This window comes from Hydra vulgaris, chromosome 12 (genome assembly GCF_038396675.1).
Source record: "Hydra vulgaris chromosome 12, alternate assembly HydraT2T_AEP".
Taxonomy (NCBI): domain Eukaryota; kingdom Metazoa; phylum Cnidaria; class Hydrozoa; order Anthoathecata; family Hydridae; genus Hydra; species Hydra vulgaris.
Genome location: NC_088931.1, coordinates 16,638,850 through 16,657,004, shown reverse-complemented (window position 1 = coordinate 16,657,004; position 18,155 = coordinate 16,638,850). Strand labels below are relative to the sequence as shown.

The 18,155-nt window shown below is 30.0% G+C and overlaps 1 protein-coding gene across 1 annotated transcript; it reads right to left on the bottom strand.

Annotated features, from left to right (window-relative positions):
- Positions 1-12,307: 12,307 nt before the first annotated feature.
- On the bottom strand, positions 12,308-17,458 carry LOC136088518 (uncharacterized). Its single transcript, XM_065812367.1, has 2 exons — positions 12,986-17,458; positions 12,308-12,479 (listed from the first exon to the last, which is right to left on the bottom strand). Exon 1 carries the CDS (start codon positions 15,170-15,172, stop codon positions 13,931-13,933), a length of 1,242 nt encoding a protein of 413 aa, XP_065668439.1. The 5' UTR covers positions 15,173-17,458; the 3' UTR covers positions 12,308-12,479; positions 12,986-13,930.
- Between the last annotated feature and the right edge of the window lie 697 nt (positions 17,459-18,155).

The window sequence follows — 18,155 nt, the reverse complement described above, 5'->3', positions numbered from 1 at the left end:
CATAACCTTAAAAAATAAGTTTATATAATAAATTTTATGTATCACTAGTTATACATATAGTTAACTGTCAGGAGTTATATGTATAACTGCATGCATTTTAAATCATTTTATTTAATTTATATATTACTTTAGATCATATTACTTTGAATACTGGACCCAGAGACTTTATTCCCAATTACACTGTGGTACTCCAGATTAAAAATTGAAAAGTTTCTGTAAATATCCTGTTTTTGTTCCTCAATTTACTTCGTAAGTCCCTTAAGTTTTATGAACCTTATTATATATAAAGTTAAAAGTTTTGGAGCCTAAAAAAATTTACGGAAACCTTCCTATCTCCCCCCTATTTTTATATTTTTTTTAATAAAGAAAATTTGACTTTCAAACCAGCATTTCTTTGTGGGACACTGCAGTGTCCCATGCATGCATGCTTGGTTTTTGACAACATTTGAACTTGCATCAGTCAATTGTTTGCAGATAATATACTCAAGAACTATATTCAAATATCATATGAACATGTTAGAGAATGTTCATATGATATTTGAACATCACAAATTTAATAATATTGTTGTGATATGTTATATAAATAATACCATAATAGATTATGATATGAAAATAAGATAGGATATAAAGGCAATGATCAAAGAATAAGTTTACTTATAGAAATTTAGATGTTTGTTTATTAGTTTCAGAATATTATATTATGTGTGACCGCGGCCTTCTATAATAACAGGCCTTGACATCGCGCAACAAATTTGTTAAACTGAAGGCCAGTTCCTAATACTGTGTTTACATTTTCATTTTTTAACATTAGACGAAAGTTTGTGTTTGCGCTTTTTTAATAAATCTTTAAAATTTGATTGGTTTATAAATTAGATAGCGCAACTTCAAGACGATAACGTTGTAAGTTTCAAGGCGTTAAAATTGTAAGGTAATAATATTGTCAAACTAACGATTAGTTTTTTTAAATACCTTAAAAATGCCTTTGAAATGCTGTGTATCTCTGTGCAAGTCGGACTATCTTAACTTTAACTACAATATCAATTACAACTACAACGAAGTTTATATGATTGTTTGTGTATTGACTACAAGTTGCCAAGTATAAGGACTTTAACACGATTGACTTCAAAAATAAGCTCAATGGAGGACCTAAGTTTCATAAATAGTATTTTTATGAATTTAAATCCATTAAAAAGAATTTCCATACTACTAATTGATGAGGTCTATGTCAAAGCTTCATTACTTTACCAAAGAGGTGCTTTGTTTGGTCAAGCAGTAAACTACCCTGAAAAGTTAGCTAAAACAATTTTATCATTTATGATTAAATGTCTTTTTGGAGGTCCAAAATTTATATGTAGAGCTCAACCTGTTGCAAATCTTTCCTCTGAATTTCAGTTTGCTCAATGTCAACAAATTGTCTATACAATAAATAATATTGAAAATAGTAAGACACTGGTAATAATTACTGATGGTAACCGTGTAAATCAAAGATTTTTTGGAATGTTTAAAACAGTTGATAGTAAACCATGGTTAACAACATCAGGTATATATTTATTGTATGATTATGTGCATCTACTAAAATCTATACGAAACAATTGGTTGACAAAAAAGACTGGGGAACTTCAATTTTTGAACAATAAAGAACTGGCTTTGGCTAAGTGGAGTGATTTAGAAACTATATATAAAACTGAGTGCAATGGTCTTTTTAAACTCTCTAAACTTACAGCTAAATCAGTTTATCCAAAACCAATAGAGAGACAATCTGTAAAGTTTTGTTTGTCTGTTTTTTGCACAGAAACAGTAGCTGTATTAAGAACGCATCCAGAGATTGAAAATAAAGCATTTTGAAGGTACTGCTATATTTATTGAAAAAATAATTTTTTTTCGAATGTTGTTAATGTCAAATCACCTGGTGCTGGCATTCGGTTTTGAAATGAATTATGCAAAGAAATCCACTCAGTTGGTGATCACCAACTGAGTGGATTTCTTCTGGATAATATACATGATCTTGAAAGCTCAGTTAATAAATCTACATTAGTGGCTATAGTTTACATAACTGGCTATGTGCAAAAAAGCGAAATAAAAATTTATAATGATTCTACCAATTATTATTATAAATATGGAAGTTATCTGTATTGCCTAAACAGAGACGGACTTGAAATTCCTTCTGATGCTCTTTTCTAATGGTCAATATTTTGCTTTTTTTTTTCAAGGTGCTACTGACCCTTTATACAGAACATTTTGTGTTTCTCAGTTTTAGTTCATTGCTGCTAAATATTAATTTAAAATCACAAAAAAACAATGCAGAGTATATTCTAATATTCTGCTAAAGAATTACTCACTAATTACCACTCCAAAAATACTAAAGCTATCATAAATTATGTGAAAATTAGTTTTGTAATTAATTATGCTATTTACTTGTTATGTTTTTTATTTTCTCATTAGCCTATATGTCTTTCAATATGTTTGGATTTGTATATATTTACCCTGTTGAGATATATTGGTAAAACTTTTTTTTTGCTTGAATCAACTTTTGTTGGTGTTTTTTATTGTTGGTGATTTTTATTGTTACCATTTTTAGCAAAAAAAATTAAAAATACAGTTATCTTTTTAATATATAGATATATACTTTGTTATGGTTCTGCTTGTTATTGATACTATTTAATATTACATAAATATTCTTAATGAAATTTGAAATACGAAAAATATGATTATCTTTTAACAACTTTTAGGTTTTCTTTTTATATTTCCGTCTTTACTAGAGATTTTTATTAGAAAACATAGACTGCTATTGCACCCTACCTAATATAAAAATATATCAATATAAGTAAAAGTGAAAGTTTAAACGGCCTTCAGTTTTTACGGCATTTTGCGCGATGTCAAGGCCTGTTATTATAGAAGGCCGTGTGTGTGACGAAAAAGTAAAGATACTTTTGCATCCAGTGACTATTGCACCCAACGTCTACATCATTGAAAAAGTAGGTTTTTACATTTTTGTTTTTGTTTTTTTGTTTAACTACTTATCCTAATTGATCACTTTTTTTCAGGATTCTCCTCATGGGTTCAAGCTCATTACGCATAATATGTGTTCAATTACCCATAATACGTTAGTCATTGTAAGTAATAAATTAGGAAATAATTATTTGTGAAATATTGTAGTCATTAATGACTTCAACCTGGCTAATAATTAAAATTGCTCGACTAATAAGGTTCCTTATTAAAATTGCTCTCTTTTTTTCTCTCTCTCTCTCTCTCTCTCTCTTTCTCTCTCTCTCTCTCTCTCTCTCTCTCTCTCTCTCTCTCTCTCTCTCTCTCTCTGTCTCTCTCTCTGTCTCTCTCTCTCTCTCTATATATATATATACATATATATTTATATATATTTGTATTTATATTTTTTTTTTAAGAAAATGTTTGAAGAAAGTTAGAAGATACTAAAAACCTTGGTATTATGCAAGCCGAAGCGATTTAATTAATTCAATCGCCAAAAAACGGCGTGTAAATCGCAAAAGAAAAAATAATTTTTTTAATATTCATTTTGGATGTATTGATTAATAGCATTTATTTTAAAATAAATTCATTTTGCAACACGTTTTTTAATTTTATAAAATTTCGTCATAATAGTTTATCGTAAATCCCACATAGGTTATAGGTGAAAAACATCACATGTAAAAGATCAAAAATGCTACACATTTTGAATACCAAATGGGATAAAGTAGCAAATACCAGATTAAGTGAAGCCTCTCTGAAAGCTTCGATGATTAATTTTAAATTACTATTTAAGTAATTTTTAAATTAAAAGAATTTTAAGAATAATCATAGAAGATTAAGAATTAACATTTGTCTAGTATTGACTACTTTTATACCATTTGGATTAAAATATGTGGCATTTAAGATCTATAACATGTAGTATTTTCCACCTATATCCCATGTAGGATTTACCACATAAAACCCATGTGGGATTTACCATATGAAACCCACATGGGACAAAATAATAATCCCATATGGGTTACATATGGTAAAAACCCACGCGTATCCCATATGGGATTTGCCATATGGAATCCATGTGGGATTTACCATATGAAACCCACATGGGACAAAATAATAATCCCCATATGGGTTACATATCGTAAAAACCCACGCGTATCCCATATGGGATTTGCCATATGGAATCCATGTGGGATTTACCATATGAAACCCACATGGGACAAAATAATAATCCCCACATGGGTTACATATGGAAAAAATCCACGCGTATCCCATATGCGCTTTTTCACTGGGCAGGCTGACATTTTTCAAATTTTTAAGGGTCTTGAGGCACCCCTAAAAATATTTTTATTCAAAAAAATTTTAAACCTAGTGTTTTTGTATTATATAGAACACATTTAGTTAAGTGCACCAGACTATTTTTAAAAAAGTTGTTTTTTGAACCACCCTAATATATACAGTGCTGGCAAAAAGTCTTGCAACAAGGCACAATTTTACACAAATCAATGTTTCCACGCCAGTAGGCTCAGTGTTATTATCTTATATTTTTATTTTTAGGTATAAATATATTTATAAAGACATTTTTGTAGCTTAAACAGTTAATTCAGTGAAAACCATGGCTATGATTCGGCAGCTTAGTAAAGAAGAAAAAGCATGCATTCAACGTCTTGCTAAAAGTGGTATGTCTCATGCAGACATTGCAACAATTTGCATGGTTGAACGCACTACAATTTGGCGTGTTGTAAAGCAGGTAATCCCCCTGTCTCCTAAAAAGAGGTCTGGACTTCCTAGAGCCACTTCACAGCGTACTGACCTCAGGATGGTAACAATGGTCAAAATGAATCCTTCAATAACCTCTGGTGACCTACAGAACAGCATACCAACACTTTCTAATGTTTCAATGCGCACAATCCGTCACAGACTTTCTGCGGAATTAAACTTACCTGCACGAAGGCCATTTAAGAAGCCATTAGTAACTGAAAAGATGAGAAAAAAGCGCATTGAGTTCTGCAAGAAGCATCAAGATTGGACAGAAGAGCAGTGGACACAGGTTATGTTCAGTCTCGGAGATTTATACTTTTTGCCCAAAGAAGAAACTATGAATGCAAAAAAGTACCTCAACGTTTTGGATGAATCTCTAATCAATTTCATGATTATTCATCAGTGCACAATTTTTCAACATGATTTAGCACCATGCCACACTGCGAAGTCTGTGAAGCATATCTTGGATCAAAAAACATACAGTTGCTTGATTGGCCTGGAAATTCTCCAGATCTCAACCCGATTGAAAATCTTTGGATGTTAATAAAGAAGCGTGTATCTGCTAAGAACTACAGTTCATTAGATGGTTTGAAAAATGCTATTCGTCATGTATGGTGTACATAAATTACATCAGGACTATGTGAAAATCTTGCCAAATCCATGCCCAAACGAATTAGTGCTGTGTTAAAAAACAAAGGATATCCTACCAAACATTATTTGTACATCTGTTTAAAATGATTATAAAATGTAATAAAAATAATTAAACTTGTTTTTGGTGAAAATATAATATTTTTGGAAGTATTATTGTTTTTGGAAGTAATTATGAAAAGTAATTATGATGTTGCAAGACTTTTTGCATTTGTGTACACATTGCAAATATTGATTTGTGTAAAATTGTGCCTTGTTGCAAGACTTTTTGCGAGCACTGTATACATATATATAAGGTAAACAACTGATAAAATGGCCATAACTATTTAATAGCTACATTTATTAATTTTATAAAATAAACTCTTTCTCAGTGAATTAACTCATTTCCAGATGAAACTTAAATTGGAAAGTTAATTTATTCTCACCTTTCTCATTTCTATAACTTTATTTAACATAATCACATTTATAAATGGACAATAGGATATGATTTTTAATGCCACATATTTTATTTTATTTCTTACTTTGATCGGTAAAAGTTTTTTTTTAATCAATTTTTTACCACTTCGGGAAGACCGGGGCTAGTTGGCAGCAGGAGTAAGTTGACGAACTGCGTTCATCTGCAAAGCCTTTCATCAGAAAGCGCCAATAATCTCAGGAAACCTTCCTAGTTGACTATTTCAACTTGTACTGTAGTATTGTAAGGATTTGCGCATGCGCATAAAAGATATTGTGATTTATGTGTTTTTTCCACATTTTTGTAACTTTTACAACTTCTTTATTTTTTTGATTTTAAAAGCAATTGCATCAAGTGCACGTAAACTTGATTAAAGTTATATCTTGCATGGTTCAGTGAAATATGTCCAACCATCCGATTTTTTTAATTTACCTTTTTCAGGGATCAGTAGGAGAGTTTGTGATCAATATATATATATATATATATATATATATATATATATATATATATATATATATATATATATATATATATATATATATATATATATATATATATATATATATATATATATATGTAAATTATGTTAGTGTATTTTACAAATAGAGTGCTCAATGTTCTTAAAGAACAGAGCAATAATAAATTAGTAAAAAACACTTATCTAACTTTTTTCTTCAACTTTAAGTTTCACCATTGCTGGATTATCAGGAAGAGTTCTTCATCATTGCCGGATCATCAGGACTCTTCCTGGCGATCCAGCAATGGTGAAACTTAAAGTTGAAGAAAAAAGTTAGATAAGTGTTTTTCACTAATTTATATATATATATATATATATGTATATATATATATATATATATATATATATATATATATATATATATATATATATATATATATATATATATATTTATATATATATATATATATATATATATATATATATATATATATAGTGGTATTTATTTTAACATATTGTAAATATATATATAGTGTTATTTATTTTAATATATTGTAAATCATATTGTAGCAAGAAAATATTTTTAATAAATTGGACGTGTTACTTCCGCTGAGAGAGACAATTTAGTAACTGTGGCAGATTTAATTGCTGTTTCTGCAAGAGGAAATTCAATTCCTTGATTTTTCATATTTCCTTGTGTGAAATTTAAAAGCTACTTCAGATAGACCATCTAGTTTACTACAGATAGACCATCTCTAAAACAAGACTGTACTGTGGAAAGTACAACACTAAATATAAGTAATGTATTTGATGTTGACTTTACAACATCAGAAAACAACATGCTAGAAGCTGGTTGCTCAAAAGATACAGAACCACATCATGATATTCAAGCAATAATGTGTACAATGCATCTACAGAGTCAACTGTAGTTCTATTGCCTAAAGATTTAAGACCATTCAAAAAAGCAGAACCAAGAAAAAGAGCTAATAAAAGAAATAGAACCACATCAATTCTTACAGATTCACCAAATACGAATGTTTTAAAAATAGAAAAAGAATAAGTTAAAAAGAAAAAGTTAGCAATTAAAGAGAGAAAACAAACAAAAAGGTTAAATATAGATAATGATAAAATGAGTAGAAGATCAATTAGTAAAGGAAGTTAATGGGAAAAAGTTTGAATTGTCCAAATAGCTCTGTAGAAAAGGAGTGTTTTTGTTTAATTTGTGTTGGAATGTTTCGGAAAGTAAACCAGAAGAAGTCTGGGTTCAATGCACCCAATGTCACCTTTGGACTCACGAGTCATGCATAATCGGAGACTCTTTGTTTTTCATTTGCAATAATTGCTGCTAGCCGATTTGAAACTCAATTAGTTGAAAATATTCATATAATAAAACAATACACGTTTTAATTCTTATTGTATATCCATAAATTGGGAACACTGTTTTGTTTTCACTTTTTAATTATATTATACTTTTTAATTATATACTTTTTAATTATAATTACTCTTTTGCTTAAAATGTTACAATGACTTGACCCAAAAGTTTGATGATATTGGTAAAAGAATATTTCAGCTATGTATTCTTTTAAAAAAAGGGGTGAGTGGGGGGTGGGGGTGGGGTTAAAATATTATTGGGATACATATAAATCGGACCTTAAACTTTAATTTTTATTATTGTGAGTCAACTTACCCCTTGAGTATAAGCAGCTTACTCCGTGGTGGGGTAAGTTGGCGCAATTTTTTTTTTGGGGCCCGGGAAGGCCCCAAGAATTTTTTTTTGTAAATGAATGCAACTTTTAAAAATTACCCAAGTTCATACTCTTTGGGACTACACTTTGATATTTTCAAAAAAATGTGCCGTTAGGGCTACAGAGCTTATAGAGTAAAAACCGAGTCAACTAGCCCCGGTCTGCTCTAATATTCGATTTTTACACCTTTTTAAAAAAGTGTAGTAATATAAAAAAAGGTATTATTTTACACCGTTTTATTAAAAATTAACCTTCAGAGTGTATAATTACACCTAAAGGGTGTAAATTTAAACTTTTTGCTTAAACAAGTTTCAAAAAACACCGTTTGATGTTATGTTAAAACCAAAACGGTGTAATTTTACATCTTTTAATTAAGAGTGTATATGACTGGAAAAATACAAATAATTTGGTTTTAGGGATGGAAAAATCTAAGCAAGTCTGTGATCATATTTTAATCTTAGATAAATTGTTTGACATAGCTAGGTGAAAACGTTCAATAAAATTATGCGCAAAATCCAACTGTAATGGCTGCAACCAGATTTTTCATATTGTTTGTAAATGTTCTCAGAAAAATAAAATTCCTATTATTGAAGATAAATAAAGTCGCAGAGAGATAAAGTTGGTTCTAAAAGTGGAATGTAAATAGGTCCAGTTAATATAAAAGAAGTATCAAAACAAAAAAATATCAAAGAAAGCAGATGAAATCATAGAGATTTAGAACTGAAACTGTACAGTATTCTGATGTATTATCTCGTAATAACGTGGAGTTAAACCATGTTGACAATGATTGTAATGAAAATGATTATTTACCAGACATAAAAAAAGTTTCTCGGCTAAATATCTTAAATGTAAATCATATTGCTTTGTCGGCATTAAGATTTGGTATAAGTGACAGAGCAACTGCATCAATAGGCACTGCAACATTAAAAGCAGCCAAGGATGCAGGTTTTTTAAAAGATTATATACCTGATTGAAGCCTAGCTCTAGATCATAAAAAAATTGAGAGATCAAAGCAAAGAGTAATGAAGGCCTGAAAATAAAAAACATAACAATGAGTTTAAAGAAGGGGGCATTATTATTGTGTAATATTCGATGGTCAAAAACAGTTTTATATAGTAACGATAGTAAATCTTACCCAAGGGAGATTTAAGGAAATCATTAAAGTGTCTGTACAGTCTAGTGGAAAAAATTTATTCCACTTTGTAAGTAATTCAGAAGAGAGAGAGAGAGGGTCGAAGACCTGCTGAAAATATTGCTGAACAACTGTATGATTAGATAATAGCACATGGCGTTGAAAATCAATTAGTTGCAATTGGAGGAGATTCAACCAACCTTAACACAGATTTAACTTTTGTTTCATAGTAGTTTAACATTTTATATACTTTTATTTTTTACTGAAAGTAAATAATTATTATAGGTTGGAAGGGTGGAGTTATTCAATATTTAGAAAAGAAACTAGGATTCAAACTAATCTGTATTATTTGTGCACTATAAACCAACGAGTAGCCAATAAGGCATTTAATGTTAGCTTTAGATGGAAAAAGTTAATCTAAAAATAGCGTCTCAGGAAACATTGGAAAACTTATTAATAAAGCAACAAATCTTCCTATTTTTACATACATCTCTGAGCATGATTTTGTTGTAGAGCTAATTCATCTGGAGAAGGAAGTTGTAGATTCATTTAGTCTACAGATCAGAGGCATTTGCACTATGTGTTTTGGGGTGGCCAAAATACAAAAAAAGTTATCTCAGATTTTTGGAAACAAAATTCTTACTGCTTTAAAATACTCAGATTAAGGAAAATACAAAATATTTTTACTCTGGTGAAAGTAATCCCAGAGATAGTGACCATCAAAGTCAAAAATGGTTGCCAAATTTAAGTTTCAAAAAAAATTATATGTTTTTGTTTTTCTTGCAGTGTTTCGTGAAAAAAAAAATTTTTCTGCTAATTTGTTTATATATTAAAGAGTATCAAATTAAATACGTCTTAAGACGCTCAAAAAAAAAAAAAATTTTCTTTTTCAATTTTCATGATGTTTAAAGCCGAAAAAAAAGTTTAAATCATAACTTCCAACTTCCGTGAACACGCAAAAAACAAAGTATCAAAAGGTATTGACCAAATTATTATTAAATAACGTGGAGTTGAGTATATTTTTAAGAAATTAAAAAATTAGGTGCGACTTTTCGCGACTATGCGAGAAATTTCTCTTTGAAGTTTGCGCTATCTGGATTATAGCCAATTTTCAATTTTTTGTTTTTTCCCAAGTGTTAATTAATCAAAAGTCTACATAAGACTTTGTATTCAATAACCAATTGAAAATGTTAGTTTATTATTGATAATTGACATTTAATTAGTTAATTTTTTGCATATGTGTTATTATCCTATCCTTAAAACTAACATTCCATGCTTGAAATTAACATTATTAAAAATAAAAAATAAAAAGAACAAAACGTTGTATATTCAATAGGGATATAACTTTTTAATTTTTTTTCAAATAAAATGTTTCCTGTATCATAAATCGATGAACTTTTACCTAAAATCATGAAAAAAGGCCCAAATAGCTTTCTGCAACAAGAAAAGGTCACCCCCAAAATAAAAATTTGATTTACCATTTTTATACATTCATTTTTGACCGATGTTTTAATCTTAAGCTTAATTCTCAGCTTAATTCTATTTATTTTATTATTTTGTTATGAATTTATAAATATAACGCCACACGTTACCATGGCAACGAAACGGCCGTGTGCCGGCAAATACTTGGAATTGTTATGTGATGACGTCATTGTGTTACCACGGTGATATAGACGACTGTAACAGACTGTAGAAGATTATAGAACTTAGTAGAACATTCTGGAAGCTCTAAATAATTATATAAGCGAGCTGCTGTCAGAGCTCAGTGTTGATAATGTGAATAGTTCTATGAAGTACTCTGCGTGTAACTGAGCTAATAAGGAACTACTGTAGCGAACTAAAGACGCTGTAAGTGTACGAAGTATAAGTAGTTGTAGCATTATCGTTAGGATACGGACTGGATTATCGAACTGTTATCAACATTGACTGGATTATCGAACTATAATTGGATTACTATACAGTTAAAGTATTTTATTAATTAAACGACTTTATTAAACGGATATTTACGCTCAGCTATCCGTAAAGTCGTAACAATATTATATGATGTCTCACAAGAAAAGTCATACCACAGTAACAAAGAACAAGAAGACTTGGACTAAAAATTTGGTGAGATTTCAAGAGTCACACAGAAGAAGAGGAAGCGTGGCTGTAGAAGAACATTCACTCGATGAAAAATCCAGAATACCACTTCAATTGCAGATCGTAGGAAGATACCAGTTTCTCGGAGCATATGTTAAAGGAAGAAAAGAACGAATAGACCAAATTTCTAAGGAAATTACAAAATTGTGGGACAATAAACTGAATTTTCCACGTGTGTCTGATCAAGTGATAAGAGCAAAGCTTATGAAGGTGCTGAAGGTCTATGATGAATGTGTCAAGCGTGGAAAATATGATGTTCTCAATGCATTATTTGACATCACGAAAGTGAATGGCCAGTGGTTATCCTCGGAAGATAAACGTCTATACCACCTACAAAAAGAAAGTAAAGGACAGGTGGGGTACTCAACAGGACAAGTGGCAAGTAAAGAAACCATTCACCCTTCCAAGAGAAGGAAAGTCCAGTCTGGAACAGCAATCCCAGTGAAAAAGCGCACATGGGATACGCGTGGATTTTTTCCATATGTAACCCATGTGGGGATTATTATTTTGTCCCATGTGGGTTTCATATGGTAAATCCCACATGGATTCCATATGGTAAATCCCATATGGGATACGCGTGGGTTTTTACCATATGTAACCCATATGGGGATTATTATTTTGTCCCATGTGGGTTTCATATGGTAAATCCCACATGGGTTTTATGTGGTAAATCCTACATGGGATATAGGTGGAAAATACTACATATTTTAATACAAATGGTATAAAAGTAGTCAATACTAGACAAATGAAAGTCCGAATGCTTCTATGTTTTTAAAATTCTTTTAATTTAAAAATTAATTAAATAGTAATTTAAAATTAATCATCGAAGCTTTCAGAGAGGCTTAACTTAATCTGGTATTTGCTACTTTATCCCATTTGGTATTCAAAATGTGTAGCATTTTTGATCTTTTACATGTGATGTTTTCCACCTATAACCTGTGGGATTTACCTTTAACTATAATGACGAAATTTTATAAAACTAAAAAACGTGTTGCAAAATGAATTTATTTTAAAATAAATGCTATTAATCAATACATCCAAAATGAATATTAAAAATATTATTTTTTCTTTTGCGATTTACACGCCGTTCTTTGTCGATTGAATTAATTAAATCGCTTCGGCTTGCATAATACCAAGGTTTTTAGTATCTTCTAACTTTTTCTAAAAAAAAAAAAAATAAATACAAATATATATAAATACAAATATATATATATATATATATATATATATATATATATATATATATATATATGTATATATATATATATATATATATATATATATATATATATATATATATATATAGAGAGAGAGAGAGAGAGAGAGAGAGAGAGAGAGAGAGAGAGAGAGAGAGAGAGAGAGAGAGAGTTAGAGAGAGACAGACAGAGAGGAGAGAGAGGGAGAGAGAGAGAAAAAGAGAGCAATTTTAATAAGGAACCTTATTAGTCGAGCAATTTTAATTATTAGCCAGGTTGATGTCATTAATGACTACAATATTTCACAAATAATTATTTTCTAATTTATTACTTACTTAATGACTAACGAATTATGGGTAATTAAACACATATTATGCGTAATGAGCTTAAACCCATGAGGAGAATCCTGAAAACAAGTGATCAGGATAAGTAGTTAAACAAAAAAATAAAAACAAAAATGTAAAAACCTACTTTTACAATGATGTAGACCTTTTGTGCAATAGCCACTGGATGCAAAAGTATCTTTACTTTTTCGTCACACACACGGCCTTCTATAATAACAGGCCTTGACATCGCAAGGGTAAATATTTACAAATCCAAACATATTGAGAGACATATAGGCTAATGAGAAAATAAAAAACATAACAAGTAAATAGCATAATAAATTACAAAACTAATTTTCACATAAATTATGATAGCTTTAGTATTTTGGGAGTGGTAATTAGTGAGTAATTCTTTAGCAGAATATTAGAATATACTCTGCATTGTTTTTTTGTGATTTTAAATTTATATTTAGCAGCAATGAACTGAAACTGAGTAACACAAAATGTTCTGCATAAAGGGTCAGTAGCACCTTAAAAAAAAAAGAGCAAAATATTGACCATTAGACAAGAGTATCAGAAGGAATTTCAAGTCCGCCTCTGTTTAGGCTATACAGATAACTTCCATATTTATAATAATAATTAGAAGAATCATCATAAATTTTTATTTCGCTTTTTTGCACATAGCCAGCTATGTAAACTATAGCCACTAATGTAGATTTATTAACTGAGCTTTCAAGATCATGTATATTATCCAGAAGTTCTTTTTCATCAGTAGAAATATCTCTAAAACATATGTCACAAGTATGACCATCGATACCATCAACAGGAATGTCAAGTTGTAATATCAATTTAGTATGTTGAATATTAATTTTTTCAATTATAGATTTAGCGTTTATAAAGTAAGTACCTCCAGATCCCTGTCGAAGCTTAGAAAAAGCTTTTTCAAGTGGATCTGTTGAAAACCAACCTAATAAGACATACTTTGCTCCATTACTCAACAAAGTTTCTACGAGATCAATAAAGCCATAAAATGAATGCGCTATTGCATTGCTAGTATCTAGCGTAAGCTGTTTTACACGCTTACCTGTAGGTTTCATAAAATTTGACAGTTCAGCAATATCTCATAGCAGTTGTAACTGTTGATCACCAACTGAGTGGATTTCTTCGCATAATTCATTTCTAAACCGAATGCCAGCACCAGGTGCTTTGACATTAACAACAATCGAAAAAAAATTATTTTTTCAATAAATACAGGAGTACCTTCAAATGCTTTATTTTCAATCTCTGGATGCGTTCTTAATGCAGCTACTGTTTCTTCGCAAAAAACAGACAAACAAAACGTTACAGATTGTCTCTCTATTAGTTTTGGATAAACTGATTTAGCTGTAAGTTTAGAGAGTTTAAAAAGACTATTGCACTTAGTTTTATATAAAGTTTTTAAATCACTCCACTTAGCCAAAGCCAGTTCTTTATTGTTCAAAAATTGAAGTTCGTCAGTCTTTTCTGTCAACCAATTGTTTCGTATAGATTTTAAGAGATGCACATAATCATACAATAAATATATACTTGATGTTGTTAACCATGGTTTACTATCAACTGTTCTAAACATTCCAAAAAATCTTTGATTTACACGGTTACCATCAGTAATTATTACCAGTGTCTTACTATTTTCAATATTATTTATCGTATCAACAATTTGTTGACATTGAGCAAACTGAAATTCAGAGGAACAATTTGCAACAGGTTGAGCTCTACATATAAATTCTGGACCTGTAAAAAGACATGATAAAATTGTTTTAGCTAACTTTTCAGGGTAGTTTACTGCTTGACCAAACAAAGCACCTCTTCGGTAAAGTAATGAAGCTTTGACATAGACCTCATCAATTAGTAGTATGGAAATTCTTTTCAATGGATTTAAATTCATAAAAATACTATTTATGAAACTTAGGTCCTCCATTGAGCTTATTTTTGAAGTCAATCGTGTTAAACTCCTTATACATGGCAACTTGTAGTCAATACACAAACAATCATATAAACTTCGTCGCATAGCAAAATAGTCATATGCTCTACATATAATATCTGAAGTATATAAAACTTCACCAATATTAACTTTTCTCATAGCATTAAGGTGTTCAAATAGAATATTTAACTGAAGTGAACTTTCTTTATTTTTTAAAAAACTAACTGCTTCAAATAAAGCTAATTTTGTTTTTATTAACTTTAATTTGTTTACAGCTAAAGATAAAATATTACAAGTTGTGCCATTATGGTTAGCTACAAATGAATAATCATTGAAAATTACTAAAATAAATAATGAAACACCAAGTTTGTACATTTTTGATTGTATGTGTAAACTTTTTTTATTAAGCTGGAAAACAATAACATCGTTATTATCACTTAACAAAGATTGAATATCGCCAAATATAAGTTCATCCTCTTTTAGAAAATTATTTAACTTATCTGGTAAAAGGCTTCGAAACCGCTTGAAGTTACAGTTTTTCTAACTTTACTTGCTGGTGTGGCTAAACAACTAGGCGGAATATTTTTTAAAACAGATGGTGGGTTTAAAGGTCGTTGCTTCCCATATTTGCTTTCAAAAGGTGCTTCATTTGGCCAATGAAGTTGACATACTGTTGTATAGTCTGTAACAATAAAACCAGTTCTTGGGATAGCTTCACTACATCTTTTTCTCTCCTCTAGATTCTTCGGGAATTTATAAATTGATATTTTTGTTGTAGTTGAGTATTGATATTTTTGTTGTAGTTGTAATTGATATTGTAGTTGTAGTTGTATAAATTGATATTTTTGTTGTAGTTGAGATAGTTCGACTTGCAAAGAGAAACACAGCATTTTAAAGGCATTTTAATTATTAAAAAAACTTACCGTTAGTTTGACCTTACAATGTAACGCCTTGAACCTTACAACGTTATCGTCTTGAAGTTGCGCTATCTAATTTATAAACCAATCAAATTTTAAAGATTTATTAAAAGAGCGTGAACACAAACTTTCGTCTAATGTTAAAAGATGAAAATGTAAACACAGTATTAGGAATTGGCCTTCAGTTTAACAACTTTGTTGCGCGATGTCAAGGCCTGTTATTATAGAAAGCCGCGGTCACACATAATATAATATTCTGAAACTAATAAACAAACATCTAAATCTCTATAAGTAAATTTATTCTTTGATCATTACCTTCATATCCTATCTTATTTTCATATCATAATCTATTATGGTATTATTTATATAACATATCACAACAATATTATTAAATTTGTGATGTTCAAATATCATATGAACATTCTCTAACATGTTCATATGATATTTGAATATAGTTCTTGAGTATATTATCTGCAAACAATTGACTGATGCAAGTTCAAATGTTGTCAAAAACCAAGCATGCATGCATGGGACACTGCAGTGTCCCACAAAGAAATGCTGGTTCAAAAGTCAAATTTTCTTTATTAAAAAAAAAATATTAAAATAGGGGGGAGATAGGGAGGTTTCTGTAACTTTTTTTAGGCTCCAAAACTTTTAACTTTATATATAATAAGGTTCATAAAACTGAAGGGACTTATGAAGTACATTGAAACAAAAAAACAGGATATTTACAGAAACTTTTCAATTTTTAATCTGGAGTACCACAGTGTTATTGGGAATAAAGTCGCTGGGTCCAGTATTCAAAGTAATATAATAATAAAATAAAATTAAGTTACTAATAAAATCACGTTCAACAATGATAAACATTCTTACTGTAGTAAAAAATAGTACTAACTCAGTTAGTACTATTTTTTACTTTTTTTTTCATTTTATCAGTTCAAATTTATCAGTTAGTAACTGATAAATTTGAACAAATAAATATAAAATTAACAAAAACAATGAATAAATAAGAACTTTAACTTGAACTTTAACTAAATCTCCAACTTGAATTAATTGGTACTAATTTGCTCAAGCATAACCTTAAAAAATAAGTTTTTATAACAAATTATATGTATAACTAGTTATACATATAGTTAACTATCAGGAGTTATATGTATAACTGCATGCATTTTAAAGCATATTATTTTATTTAAACATTACTTTAGATCATATTACTTTGAAAACTGGACCCAGAGGCTTTATTCCCAATAACACTGTGGTACTCCAGATTAAAAATTGAAAAGTTTCTGTAAATATCCTGTTTTTGTTCCTCAATGTAGTTCGTAAGTCCCTTAAGTCTTAAGGACCTCATTATATCTAAAGTTAAAAGTTTTGGAGCATAAAAAAAGTTACAGAAACCCATCTTCATCTTATTTTTGTTCTTTTTTTAATAAAGAAAATTGGGAATTCTTTGACTTTCAAACCAGCATTTCTTTGTGGGACACTGCAGTGTTCCATGCATGCAAGATTGGTTTTTGACAACATTTCAACTTGCATCAGTTAATTGTTTGCAAATAATTACTCAAGATCTATATTCAAATAACTATTATATCATCCTAATAATACTGTTTGCACAAATCCTAATCTTATTTCTATAAAGAAAGATAAACATTATTCGTGGTACTTACATACTCGCTTGAAATTCTCTATATTAATATAAAATATTTTCACACAATATAAACGTAACGCAATGCAATGTCGATTTAAAAAAATTTTTTTAGTTTTTTTTTAAAAGTTTTTTTTTAGTTTCCAGCTTTCAAATTAATTCCCATGCAAATCCCACAGGAAACCCACGTGGGATTTCCTATGTGTGTAAATACCATATGGTTCCCACATGTAACCCATGTGGGATTACCCATATGGGTTTAAGGTGACAAATTTCCATTCGGATACCACATGGGAAAATCCGTCCCACGTAAATCCCATCAATCCCACACGGAACCCACGCGGCACCCATGTGGGACGCGGTTTTATTTCCACTGGGATACCTTCCACATCACAAGTCCTGTCTACCACAGACAGTGGTACTGAATCTGAAAACTGCAAAAGTAAGAGTGAAGATGATAAAGACGACAACGGTGATAAAGACGATGATGAGGACACTCGGAAAAAAACTAGAAAGCACTACAAAAGTAAATTTGCTGTAAGTATGGTTACATCAAGTGGAGTTTCCACAAAGAAAGCTGCTAAAATATGCAATGTATTGTCACAACAAGGTATTGATATTCCAACTCCAAGTCAATCAGCAATTTACAAGTCCATATTCAAAGAGGCAGGTAAATTAAAAAAAGAAATGATACAACAACTTAAAATGGAACAGTGGTCCTTACACTTTGACGGCAAACGAATAGATGATAAGGAATATCAGGTAGTTGTACTTCAGAATGAAAGAACTGACGTGA

Coding starts and splice junctions, on each gene's coding strand:
- LOC136088518 (XM_065812367.1), bottom strand. CDS start 15,172: ATGTACAAACTTGGTGTTTCATTATTTATTTTAGTAATTTTCAATGAT.